The sequence below is a fragment of the Caretta caretta genome, chromosome 1 (genome assembly GCF_965140235.1).
Source record: "Caretta caretta isolate rCarCar2 chromosome 1, rCarCar1.hap1, whole genome shotgun sequence".
NCBI lineage: Eukaryota > Metazoa > Chordata > Testudines > Cheloniidae > Caretta > Caretta caretta.
This window is the reverse complement of record NC_134206.1, coordinates 236477788-236491856: the sequence shown is the minus strand read 5'-3', so window position 1 is coordinate 236491856 and position 14069 is coordinate 236477788. Positions and strand designations below refer to the sequence as shown.

General features: G+C 39.5%; 1 protein-coding gene across 8 annotated transcripts in view; it reads left to right on the top strand.

Annotated features, from left to right (window-relative positions):
* LOC125625322 (solute carrier organic anion transporter family member 1C1-like) overlaps window positions 1-12926 on the top strand; it is a 47209-nt gene extending 34283 nt beyond the window's left edge. For 6 of the 8 annotated variants that reach the window (XM_048827207.2, XM_048827242.2, XM_075121950.1 and 3 more), the window contains 6 exons: window positions 3436-3631; window positions 4959-5124; window positions 5679-5863; window positions 10222-10286; window positions 10420-10537; window positions 11811-12926. In XM_048827207.2, the coding sequence (XP_048683164.2) occupies window positions 3436-3631; window positions 4959-5124; window positions 5679-5863; window positions 10222-10286; window positions 10420-10537; window positions 11811-12033 (953 nt within the window). In that variant the 3' untranslated portion in view covers window positions 12034-12926. The remainder of the gene's footprint in view (window positions 1-3435; window positions 3632-4958; window positions 5125-5678; window positions 5864-10221; window positions 10287-10419; window positions 10538-11810) is intronic. The other 2 variants (XM_048827233.2, XM_048827262.2) reach the window with 2 other exon arrangements.
* The last annotated feature ends 1143 nt before the right edge of the window (window positions 12927-14069 follow it).

Sequence of the window (14069 nt, the reverse complement as noted above, 5' to 3'; positions counted from 1 at the left end):
ATACAGGAGGTCAGTGTCAATGATCATAATGGTCCCTTCTGGCCTTAGACTCTACGAATCTGGAGTATCCATTTAACCATACCTCCTTTTGTCACACTGCTGGGTTCCTATTATAGAAATCTCTGATCTGCCATACAGAATAAGATACTGGATTTTTTTCCTTCTAAAACTAGGCAGTCCAAAATAAGCATGGACATCACAGTGATGTGTTTCTATAGTATACACCGGACCCTCGCTAGAACACACATCTATATAACGCAAATTCAGATATAACACAGTCGCGGCCATGGATCCCAAAATTAAGTATAGTACAATTTTTTTGAATTTTAAGTGACCTTGGTGTTCATTACCTTATCATTCATACAAGATCATTGGAGGAAAGACACATATACTGTATCACAGTCTGACGAGGAATTTGACTTAGAGGGATTTACAAAGGAGGAAGTTGGAAGAACAGACATGGAGTGGATGCAGGAGCTGTCCCAGCAACTGTCCGGGCTTGGGGTAACTGTTCTGCCACAAAATATTGAGTCCACGATTGTGTACGTTACTGAGTTAGCCTGCTAAAAAAGCATCAACGTCATATTTCTATAAGATTTTCCCCCGGGCAGAACTCCCCAAGGTATGTACGAGTTTTTTGTTCTACCATCATCGCCATGCATGTGTGTAGTTGCATCACTGAAATAATTTAGTCAAGTCTCTAAGATGATTGCTGTAGGCCTAGAATGCCATACAAATGTAATGTAATAAAAATGTATTTATCTTTAGAAAAATGTTGGGCAAAAGGAAGGCTTACTCAGTGAGGGAGAAATTGGACGCTATTGAATGTCTTAGAAATGGCGAAACCCAGGCAAAGATTAGCTACGATATTGGCATTAATGAGTCCACCTTTCGTGGATGGCTAAAGAATGCTGACAAGCTTGGAACTTACATGCGTAACCTGTATGAAGAGCATGGCCTTCAAAGAAAACGAGCCCTTTTTGCAAATGATGCCGATCTTGATTCTGCGGTGTACATGTGTGGTTTGTGCAAGAACAGCAGAAAGGCATTCCAATCGCTGGTCCGCTTATAGCCATGCAAGCGGAAAAATTTGACCAGGAACTTAATGGCAAATTTTAAGGGGAGTTCAGGTGGGCTATGGCAATTTCAGAAAAGACATGGAATCTCTCAGATTGCAGTTTCAGGAGAAAAACGCTCTGCTGACGCCGACGCCGTGCAATCGTATCCTGCGAAGCTGAGGGAAATTTTACAGGCAGAGGGTTACTCGGAGAAACAGGTTTACAATGCAGATGAAATAGGAATTTATTATAAAATGTTGCCTGATAAAACCCTGGATGTCAGAACAGATGAACATAAGAAAGAAGGATATAAACAGGCAAAAGATCGCCTTTCTTTATTGTTTTGTGTGAATGCAACAGGCAAGCATAAATTAAAACCATTGTGCATTGGAAAGTCTTGCATGCCTCAGTGCTTTCATCATGTAAATGTGAATTGCCTGCCATTTTCTTACAAGAACTCCAAGAATTCCTGGATGACAAGTGAGATTTTTGAACAATGGTTTTTCACCAAATTTCTCCCTTCAGTGCGAAAGCATTTGTGGGCAAAATGCTTAGAAGAAAAGACCATTCTTTTACTAGACAACTGTCCAGCGGATCCTCCAGCTGAAAGACTCAGAACCTGTGACGGTAAAATACAGGTTGAATACTTAGCTAAAAATACAACTTCCAAAATCCAGCCGCTTGATCAAAGTGTTATCACCATTTTTAAGCAGCACTATCAACAGAACTTGGTATGACAAATGATAGAAAGCGAGTTGTCTGTCACTGATTTTCTGAAGAAGTTGACCATAAAAGGCTTCTTTTACATTGGTGGTGATTCCCAGAATTTATTACACTTTGAAACAATAAACTGCTGTTGGATGGTGTGACTGAGAGAGTCATTTGGCCACCTGCTCCTGGAAGAAAATGAAGAAAGCAGATCACAGTCTGACGAGGAATTCGACTTCGAGGGATTTACAGAGGAGGAAGTTGGAAGAACAGACATGGAGTGGATGCAGGAGCTGTCCCAGCAACTGTCAGGGCTTGGGGTAGCTGTTCTGCCACAAAATATCGAGTCCTGGATAAGAAGCGACGATGAAGCAGAAGAATTTAATGGATGACCAAATGCTTCAGGCCGTACGACCAAACAACATTCCAGAAGCTGAAGAATTGGCCTTCGCCGAGGAAGAAGAAGAGGAAGATGAAGTGGACGTCATTCCAACGTCAGCTGCGACTGTAGCCGACTTAGAGACTGCTTTGAGATGGTTTGAGACGCAAGACGTTGAGCCTATAAAAATTATGCAGCTACGTAGTCTTTTGCAGTTTGCTAAGCGGAAGCAGCACAGCAGCAAGAAGCAAAAGCAACTCACCGACTTTTTAAAGAAAAACTAGACTAGTTTATTGTCATGTCTACTTTAAATCTCTAATAAAGCAACACTTTTTTTTTCTCGTTTATTGTTTCCTTCAAGCATGAGTTTATTTTCTAAGGTTTTCTATACTTTATGGATGTGAAGGTAATTAGCGCTACAAAAAATTCTATATACATATTTATATATACAGTGTAAATAAATGTGTCTATGGCATTCCATATGCGAAGATAGATGTTTCTCTATGGCATTCCATACGCGAAGATGGAAGTTCATGGCACCTGAAAGCGGACAATCGAAACAAAGCATTTAACTGAATTTATTAAAATCGCTTCCGTTTCAAAATGCAATTTCCACTGACGCCTGTGGTGAGTACTGTGTCTTGTAGACTCGTTTTTCACTACAGTTCCGAGTTTTGATGCTATCGTTAGCCTGCTATAGCTTGCAAATACACAACAACATATACCTGTACTGAAATTTCAGTCACAAAAATATAATTTCATTTTAATGCGGTCCCCGCTATAACACGGTACTTGGCATGGATCCCAAATCGCGTGTTCTAGTGAGAGTCTGGTGTATTTAGTTATCTGTTAAGGTGTCTTCTAGTAACGTCCTGTTATGAAGTTATCAAGTTTTACATTATACAAAGTTTAGCATGGACTGGGGTCCATATGCATTACAGAAACAGAAATATAATAATAATTAATAATTAATAACTAGTAGCCATCTAGCACTTTACATCAGATGGAATGTAAAAGCCTACTGAAACACTGATTTAACAGTCTGTGTTGCATTCCATTGGCATGTTGATTTTGCACCATAAATGAATCAATTTGCAAGAAAATAATAATCAGTGAGTAGCTGATGCTGTACAATTTTGATGTTAAAGTTGCAGCTGTAGTTGCGGGGGGTTGTCATTCAGACAGTTGCCAAATGTTCATTTTGTGGGCTCCCTTAGCTAATCTGATGGGGCATAGCGGTCCTCCTACTTAAAGTTTATGTGTATACTAATTCTTCTCATTTGTTTGTAGGTCTCATCAACATTCCTGCTGTGGCCTTTGGGATATTCTCAGGAGGACTGATCATGAAAAAATTCAGGATTAATGTTTTGGGGGCTGCAAGGCTGTCCTTGGGATCATCCTTCTTTGGTTACCTCTTGCTACTTTCATTATTTGCAATGGGCTGTGAGAACTCAGATGTGGCAGGACTGACTGTGTCTTATGAAGGGTATGTTGGAAAGTGCAACGTTGAGTGCAAAGTTCCATTTTAAAGCAACCTGCTTCCTCAAGGTATTCACATTTTCTGTGAATATACTCACCTTATTATTCTCGATGCAGGTTATTCCTGTGTAGATGTATCGAAATTCATGACATTTCCTGTGAATTCTCTGATTGGGGAATAGAGCTGTGCTGCTTCTCACAAAAACCTAGGGGTCCCACCCCTTTTAATCCACAGATCCCTGGAGAGCTGAAGAGCAAAACGAGCCAAGAGGCATCTGTATCGGTGTTCCTTGCTTCTGTGTGCTGCTGAATACCCCTGGCCTCTGGACATGCCAGCTGTAGGGGTCCCCCAGCAGGACCACTGTAGAAATCCCTTCAAGGTGGAGATTTTAAACTGCGGAGGGTGAAATAGTGCAAGTTACTCGACACTCTGAGTGAAATCCTGACCTCACTGAAGTAAATGGAAGTTTTGTCACTGACTTCAATGGGGCCAAGATTTCACACTCTGTCTGCAATAATCTATACCAGTTTCCCCAACAGGTTTCGATAGACGAATCCAATTGAACTTGACTAGTTGTCACTCCCATCCTCCTTGAAACTCTGCTGATTCCCCACCTCTGAGAGCCCTCCATGGGGCAAAGATGGAAAGGGTCAGCACAGTACGTGGAAGTGGCTGCATTCCCACTTTTCACACCATTGCAGTTGAGATCTGCAGGCACAAGCTTCCTTATGTTTGTGGCAGCAGAGGTGACCACAGGGATTTTCTAGATGGGCTTTCTGTGCTGGCTTCTGCAGCCACTCCATGAGTGATGCTCCCATTGAGGTCAAAGGAAGGTCTGTAGATCGAGTGGCTGCAGGATCAGGTCCTCAACTTAGATCAATCCATCTGTGATCACTTTCCCACCTCTTTTTCAATAGCTTTTCGGTAGGGATGATTTTCCCCCTTTGCCATCAGAGTGACCAATGTTCTGAGTGTTTGGGTCCAATTTTGTTTAATTGCATTGTGCCCCAGATGTATCAGATGAATATTTTAGAAAATAAAAATAATCTGTCAGGAGATACACATTGTTAAACACTTGTTAACAATGTCCCTTTACTAAAACATATGCTGTATTTTAATAGGCATGGCATATTGTAGAATACTGTTTGGTAGCAGAGAGGAAATATTTGTAAAGGGAAATGGAAAGAAAACATTTCAGTAGACTAAAGATACAAGGCCACACTCAGGTGCATCTTCCTGAAAATATAACTCAGGGTTTGAAGACATTTCTGCTTAAAGCTGCTGAAAAACAGCATTTCATTTTGTTTCTGCGGTTTGTTTTGGTTTTTGTCAGAACGAAACAGGTCTCTAGCTATGAACAAACCCTCTTTTCTGAGTGCAATTCGGGATGCATATGTTCAAAAAGTGAATGGGATCCTATATGTGGGGAAAATGGAATCACCTATGTGTCGGCTTGTCTTGCTGGTTGCAAAACATCCAATGGAAGCGGAAAAACCACTGTAAGAAACTTTTCTATCATAATTTATGGTGCTTTGGTCTGTCTTAGCCTCGCTAGCTCTGTTATAGTAATTGAATTGCAATTCTTTTTAAAGTAGGTATCTATGAGTTTCCTTAAGTTTCTTGGGTTTCAGCAATGTGCTACAGAAGATTAGAACTTTCTAGGGTATGCTTCTGTGTTTTCGTGGAAAATGTTCTGCTTTTCATAAATTGAAAATATAATCGTATTTGGGAAAAAAAAATATTTTTGAGTTGTCAAAACCATTATCAGTTTGGGGGTTTTAAACAAAAACCTGAAATATTTTGTCAGTAAGTGGACATTTCTTTGGAAATTTCTGTTTCAAGAAAAAAGACTTTTTTAAAGCAAAAACCATAACTTTTCAATGGAAGACTTTTGACTAACTCTAGTTTTGGACTGCACACAGATTTTGACTGTCCAAGGGTCTGGAAAAATACAGTGTACAATATCGTAACATTTTAGGTGGTCATTTTCCCTTACTCCTCTGCTATACTTAGCAATCTCAATAAACATACACTTCTACCTGCTATATTCCAGGTATTTTATAATTGCAGCTGTTTGGGAATTACAGCATCTCCATCAAGAAGCTCCTCAGCAGTGATGGGAGCATGTCAAAAAGGAAAGGAATGTCCAAAAATGTTTCTGTATTTTCTGGTAATATCAGTCATCACTTCATATACTTTGTCAATAGGTGGTACACCTGGATACATATTACTTCTAAGGTAAATAGAGATCATTTTTTTTCATATTGGCAAATGTTTTCAAGGTGATATTAAAATCCATTTTCTGTCTTCATTCATAATCTTGGGTGTCCTTTCTGACAAATCTTAAAGGTAGCGGAAAGAGATTTCAGAATGTTTTTTAACCATTAAAAAGCATCCTGACAAAATTGTGTATAGCAATATAAATGCTACCAGCTAAGCTACATCGTGCTTCTGATTAGATTATACAAATAGCTTCTTATTTAGGTTTATCATCAGAGTACATATGCTCACTTTGTTATTATTAAAAAATAATACTCTGGGCTTGATTCTCATTTACACCAAGGCCACTTCTTATAGCTCTGGTCGTGGAAACTTACATAACTTTAAATGCCCTTTAAACTGCCAGAATGGTAGCAAATGACCTTAGTGTACATGAGACTCAAGCCTTGTGTGTATGCATAGTTAGTCAAATTTTCATAGATACTGAATACCCACAAATGCCATTGATTTAAATGTGTGTGTGTATGTATTAAATAATTACAAAAGAACCTAGAACTAGGATCAAACTAGAAGCTGAAAATTCACTCAGATCCTCTCCTTAGGATTCATGACAAATGAGTAATTCCATATTATCAGTTAAAAATCTTTTAAGTAACATTACAAAAGTAGAATTTATCTGAATTTTTTTAATTGTATCAATAACTGCCTTTCACAGAGACAGTCATATGTAATAGTGGGCCAGTGGCACCATGACTTATCCAGTACTGAATAGAGGCTTGCAAGCTAATTTTCAGAAAATATATGGGGGATATAATATGACTTGTGTATAATCTTGATTGGTTCAGTTTCAGTCTGCTCTCTCTGACTTCCAAGAACCTACATTTTAGGCATCAATCTCACTGCCTCTTGGAAAGCTTTCCTCTTCAGTTCCTTTGACCATACTCCCTTCAGCTTCCCTTGCCTAGCTTCCAAAATGCAAAAAAAAATAACATCTAGGTAACAGAGTGTGGCGGGTGTCAGATTGTATTTCAAGTTGTCCCAGCTTTTGAAACTCATCTGACATAGAGCCTTTGTCATTGCAAGAGTTTAAGTATCATCCTGGACAGACAGTGCTAAAGCTGGAAATACTCTGAATATCGGGCTTTATGCAAAAATGGCACCATGAGATACTGAAGTAACATAATTTCAAGTGTGATTCTAGCATAATCCCAGAAATACCAGTATTTTTCCAGTGGAATATTGGAGCTCACAAGAGAACTACTTCAAACCCTAATGGTTTCTTTTGTTGCAGGAAATAACTTTGGCAAAGAACAATCTTATCAGAATATATTTGAGTTCTCCTTACTCATGCAAGTTGTCCCTCTTCAGTTAATGCAACCACTCACTTGAGTAATGACTGCCCATACAAGTGAGGGGTTTATGACTCATGCTTTTGCCTCAAATCTTGATGTATTGATGATTTCAGGTTCAATATCACTAAGACCCTGTCTATTCTTGTTTTGTTTGTTTGCACCAGTTTCGTTTCAAACCAGGGTAAGCTGCCTCAGTACAAATCCCTTCTTGCGGCAGGACAGCACATCTAAGAGGGGAGTTTGCATTTGTGTAGCAACACCAAGTGCAAAAAATTCCCAGTACAGAACGAGCACTGGTCATTGTTGGAATGAGTATAGGAAATGTAAAAGCTCAGCGTAATAAATTATTAAGCCACCATTTAAATTTTCAACTCAAAGGCATCTATATTTCTTATCTGAAGAAGACAGAACTCCCTGTGTTGAAGTCGGTTGAAGTTGCCTGGACTCCACACACCTAGAGATTTGCTACCATGTGATTTTTCCAATTTCAATTATCTATATGGAGCAGTTTTGGAATGCTTTCAGCAATAATTACAAATTTAAAAAAAAAACCCTTTTCATTATATAAATCAAAAGATAAAACTTGATACACAAAACTTTGTTTGCATATAATTTGTAAACAGAAAAATGGATTATATTTATTTTAAAAAAATCAGTTAATTTAGTCAATTTATTGTGAGCCAGATTCTGATGCCCTCACTCTGTGAGTAATTCCATTGAAACCCATGGGACTAATTGCAAACTACTCAACATTGGTAAGGGCATCAGAATCTGGCCCCTAGAAAATTAACAAAATGAATGAATTTTAAAAAATAAATCAGTTCATTTGTCTGTTCACGAATCATTTCCAAACACATTTGAATTTTTATGAACTTGCTCATTACTGTGAAAATCATTCAATGATTGGCTTTCCAAGCAAATTTTTGTAAACAAAAATGAGCTTATGTTCACAGAATGTGAATATGTGCACTTTAGAAACAAAATTACTGCCCAAGTGAATTTGCAGTTTTCATTCAAGCAACCATTTTGCCAATGATTTTTTTTTTTTGGCATTTTCAGCCAACTCTAACATTAAAAGTTGGTTCTGGTACTCGGTACAAACTGGCAGAAATATGAAATGTGAGATCCAAATGTGCCATATGAATGCAGAAGCTAAATCCCTACAAGACTTTAAGATTTAGTGACATTTACTTCAAGGGTGTACAAGATTAAAATCAGTGAAATGTGCTTATGCCCAGTGACTGATTCATATATTGTAGTATTCCTTTAAAGGTATTAGGCTAATTAGGATTGCCAAAGGACTTTAGAAACTATTGAAGGTATGTGGCATTAATGAAATGCAAACGGGAGTAATTTAAGTAAAGGCATGCTATTAATAGAGGGCTATTAAGTGAAGAAGGGTCCCCTAAGTCATCTCTGAATGGACTGGCTTTCAGTACATGGGGAAATATAGCTTCTATTGAGGAGCTGATATACTAGTTAAACAAATGCTCTGATGAAATTTTCAGTCAAATTGGAGCAACTCCTTAGTATAAGGAATAATTTAAATAAAGGAGCAATTTAAATATAAAGACGCAGATTTCAGATACCAAATCTCTCTTTCTTGGTTTCCAGCATCTGAATGTATTAATTTTATTTGTAGATGGGGCTTGATTCACTATTTCTTTGAACCTTTGTGTCATCATTTACACCAGTGTAATGTGAGTGTAAAAATATGAGATTATTCTGATCTATTAATGTTACATCTACTTTTGTACTGGTGTAAATGACTGCACAAGGGCAGGGCATTTGAGAATCAGGCCTATAAATGTGGTTGCTAAGAAATTCTTTTGACTTTGGATACTTCTCAGTTATGTTTTTGATGCAGGCTTTTTGTGTACTTTTGAGCGTTAGTTAAATAGATGGAGGGCCAGGTTATCATTTACACTAAGGCTTCTTGACACTGCTGTGGCCGTCTAAAGGGGCCTGAAAGTAGTCAGTCAGAGCAGTGTAAATGATGGGTCGTAGTGTAAATGAGAATCTTCTGAAGAGGCTTTAAAATTCTTTTAAAATACCCATTGAAGGGACGACTTCCTGGAATGTCTTTTCAAGACACTAGGTGACTGTTTCTTGCGGTATATCATTGCTGCCATCCTTAGATAATAGTCTGGAAATGGTTTTGAGGAAAATAATGAGTCTTCGTAGGTGACTTTGCCCATAGTTGTGGGGAAAGGGATTAATCCTACAAGGAGTTAAACAGTTCCTGAGTGGGTCTGAGCACCACAACCCTTGATTTCAGTGGAATTTGTGTGTTCTTCTTAGCTTTCAGGAGGCACCCAGTACCTTGTAGGATTAAACTCCAAAACATTTTATTTATCCACAGTACAGATTTAGCTTCAGCCTTCTTTTTGAGCTACATATGCTTAACAGGATGGCCAAGACATTAATAAATTGTATTATTAACTACCATTAACACGAGGAAATGCATATATCAGGTAGAGCAAAGCACTTTGACACATGCCTAATTTTAAGCACATCAATAGTCCTATTGATTTCAGTGGTACTATTCATATGCTTAAAGTTAAGCCTGTGCTTAAGGTCTTTGCGGGTTCCAGGTCAGAATGTTTGTTTGCTATGTATGTATGGGCATGACCCTGCAGTCCTTGTGACTGCAAAACTCATTTACTTACACCAGAGCTATGTCCATACTACTAGCCATCACAACGTTGAATCAAAAGGCTTTTAAAATGCTTGGCTGTGTGTTTGCAGAGCTAATTTTCCCCACGCTGTGTGAGTAACTCCTAGAAGTTGTTTCAGTTTGAAGATGCACTGCTGTCTTCTTGAAATTTCCTGTTGAAGTTAGACGTTAGGAATTCCTAAGCCTGATTTTCATGCCATCCCATTAAATTCATGCCTGTTGCAGTGTCAGTGTAATCAATGGCATTACCTCAAAGTAAAACTGTCAGAACTGAGTGGAAAATCGAGGCCTTCCCCTTGTAATTAGTGCTTTATTTCACCTTAACAATCATTTCTTTTTTTTTTAAGATGTATCAAACCACAACTCAAATCTTTTGCGCTAGGCATTTATACTTTGGCAATAAGAGTTCTTGGTAAGTTTGGTTCTACATTTCATCTCATTTGGGTACATTGTAGTACTGTATCATATTGTTAATAAATATATACAATTAATGATATTTTATGCAAAAGTCACGTTAATGCTCTTTGTTTGTTTAATACTTAAAGCAGGAGTCCCAGCCCCAGTATATTTTGGAGTGTCAATAGACACCACTTGCCTGAAATGGGGAAGCAAAAGGTGTGGGGGAAGAGGAGCGTGTAGACTATATGATTCTAATGCATTTAGGTAAGAGATCTGGTGAATTCATTCTTTCAGCTCACATATTTTAACTATGTTTACACACTGAGGGCTAGAGCTGGTAGAAAATTACCGGTCAAAACTTTTTTGGATGGACAGTTGGGTTTTTAATTAAACAAAAATTATCATGGAAGGTATCTGCTTTTCTTGAAAGCAAAACCCCAAAACCAGAAAAGTGTGTGTGTGTGTGTGTGGGGGGGGGAAATGATGGAAAATCAAAAATCTTTTGGCTTGGGGCTATTTGGGGCTGAAACTTTTCAGTTTGGGGCACTTTGTGACTGGTATTTATTCAGTCCCCCCTCTTTTTTATAGAAAGTTTAAATTTTCTTCAGAAACATCTCTTTCTCCCCCTTCCCCCTCCCCCCCAGTTTTTTTTCCTACTAGCTCTAGTGCAGACCAGACTCTGGTAGCTAATTGCTGCTGCACATTGGGACAATACAGAGCTGGATCACAACAAGGCATTATGACCAGGGAGCCACAAAAGCCTGTAACAAGGTGTGCTAGCTCTTTAAGGACCAGCCTAAGTTCAGTACAAGTACTGATTTCTTCCCAGGACGGTGACATTCTCAGAGATGTTCTATGGAACAACATCTAGGAGTTAGAGACTAGAACAGAAAGACATGCTGGGAAATGGGGTTGGCATATAATAGTCTCCTCCTTTCTGGTAAAAAGGAGACCTGGGGGAAGCAGGGCTGCTGGTAGGTCTCACAACTGAGGAGACAAGAAGTTAGGTAAGGAGTAAGTCCTGTTTTGAATAGTCCTATGGAAAAAAAGAGAAAGATTAGGAAGCTGGCTGGACTCCATTTTCATTTGGGGACTCCAGGTGTTTCTGTAAAACAGTAACAAATAATTATAATAGTTCATAATTATTAATAATAAATGCCTGCGTCACAGAAATGCCAGTCTTGTTGGTATCTCTGATGAAACTGCTAAGGCTTGAATTGGCTGCTGAAGAGTTGTAAACGTTCCTCTTGCCTTTAAAAATGGTCTCTCCAGAAACTTCCCTCGCTCTCTCCCACTGAAGGACATGGGTAGATTCAGTGTGTGGGAAGCTCATACTGCCACTGCCTATGCTGTACCTGATATATGGCTAAAACTCAGGGTGTTAAACAGAACCTTGTATGAACACCATATTCATTCAGTTTTACCAATTTTATCGGAATTATAAATGACTCCCTTTTGCAGAATTCTTTCAGATGTATCTGAGGCATTAATTGTGTATTACCTTTATGGAAGACTGATTGAGGTTCTTTTTTTATAGATACATATATTTGGGATTAACCGTGGTGTTGGGCACCATGTCCATTTTCTTGAGTATTGCAGTCCTTTTCGTCTTAAAGAAAAGATACATTCCACCAGACGAAAACATCGCAGCCAATGGAGGGAGAGGAATGGTCTCGGTACAAACCAGGAAAGATAATTTTGTCAATAGCGACTATTTAATTCAGACAACCTACTGGCCAGAAAAGGAAACTCGACTTTAGGAAAATTGATTTTTTCCGGGGGATTTTGACCAGCAGGGGAGTTCCATATAGAAATCCATCCTAAGTGAACATGTTTGAGTGGGTGGATGTAATTGAGCATCCATTTTGAAAATGTTCACCTTTATCCAAGTTTGACTGTAAAAAATCTTCTTAGAATGTGTATAGGTCTGAAAATACAGTTCAACATTTGTCTTAAAAATATGGGGTGAAATTCACTCTTCTCCACACAAAACCCAGGTAACGGACTCTTTGCAGGGAATTAAGTGGGTGTTCTGGAGATGCCGTTCACTTCTTAACCTGAAGACAGGCAGCATGGCTGCCGCAGAGATCCTCCTCAGCAACTCTTCTAGTTTTCAGTTGGAATGGGAATGCTGCCCCTTTGTATCTTAGTGATCTCTTCCACGTTGACCTATAAGGAGTGAGCGTAGAAATACCCTTCATGGTACACAAGGGACATAGAGACCCCTTCCATGGATGCTTGCCCATAAATGCCCCATACAACCAACCCAATTGAAACAGTTAAGTAGTGTCTTGGGCTTTCTGTGAGGCTCTCTACACCAAGGTAAATTCCATCCATAATGTTTTGACTGTTCAGTGTTGTGGTTAGGAATTCCTTCTCAAATTTACTCATGCAACCTCTGTTAAATCATGGCATCAATAACAAAAAAGTTGTCACTAGTAAAACCACTACTTTGTGGTTTCATGTGACTCTGCCATAGGAAATTTGAATTAAGGATACAGCTATTCTATGTTTTAAATGGTTTCTTGCTGCTTGCTAACACTCAATGACTGTGTAATTCCATACCTTTTTTATACAATGTAATAAGCAAGATGATATAACATGATAAAACAATGATCCTTTGGGAATAATAAAATAAATCCTAAGAGCAGCAGTCTTTGTTTATTTCCTTTTATTTATGTGTTTTAATGTATTTAATTCATCAGGGCAGAAATGTGTCTAAGCATCATGATTTTTTTTCTTGGTTTTGGTTATATTTGTTCCTTGTTATGTTCGTGAATAGGGAGAACTGAATGAATGTTAATATCTGTGTTAAACGTGGAACAAGGTACTCTGAAGGGTTTACTGAAAATACCACTCCAGCCGATATCCTTTAATGGAATAAATGCCTTTAGAGTGCCCAGTGACAGATATTCTGTAGCTCTGGGTCATATTATTTGCAACATAAGATCACATCACATGACTGTAATCACATGGGAACTGAGTCTCAAGGGTGAGTCTGTTAGATTGGAGTGGTACTCTGGCTCATCAGACTCTATTTCTGAGGGCATTCTGCGCCAAAAAATAAAAAATTCTGCACACAATATTTTAAAATTCTTCAAAATCCTGCAAGTTTTATTTGTCAATAAATAAATGCAGAGGCTCCAGCATGGCGGTGGGAACCACTGGCTGTTGTATGGAGGTGGGGATCACCCTGCAGCCTCCACACACTCCACCCCGGGGCACAGACTCAGTGGTGGGGCTGCACCCAACCGTGATACAGCACAAGGCCTGGGCCTACCCCAGAAACACCCTTGAGCCCTGCTGCCCCGCACCAGGTGTGGGACAGGCAGGCTCAACCAAGCAGGATCCAAGTGTGGAGGGGTTCAGTGTGGGGGGATTCAGGTGTGGGATGAGAGGATTCTGTGTGGGACTATCTAGGTGCAGGCAGCTCAGTGGGGGTCTAGGTGTGGGGGATCTGGATGCACAGAGGCTTATTGAGGTGGTTCTAGGTGCAGAGGCCATGGACTCTGCAGGGGCTTCCTGCACAAGTGAAAGTGGTTGGGGTTCAGTGGAGGGGTCTGGGTGTGGGGTCCTCAGTGGGGGTGTCTGGGTGCTGGAGGAGTGGGGCTTTGTGGGGTGGGGGTCTGGGTGCAGCTAGGTGAAGGTCAGTTGTGTGGGGATCTGAGTGTGGAGGTTCCGGGGGTACAGAAGGATGGGGCTCATCAGGATGGGGCTTTGAGTGCAGGGAGCTCAGTGGGCAGTAGTCTGGGTGCAGGGAGGCTTCAGGTTCAGTGTGGTGGGGTGGGGTTCAGGT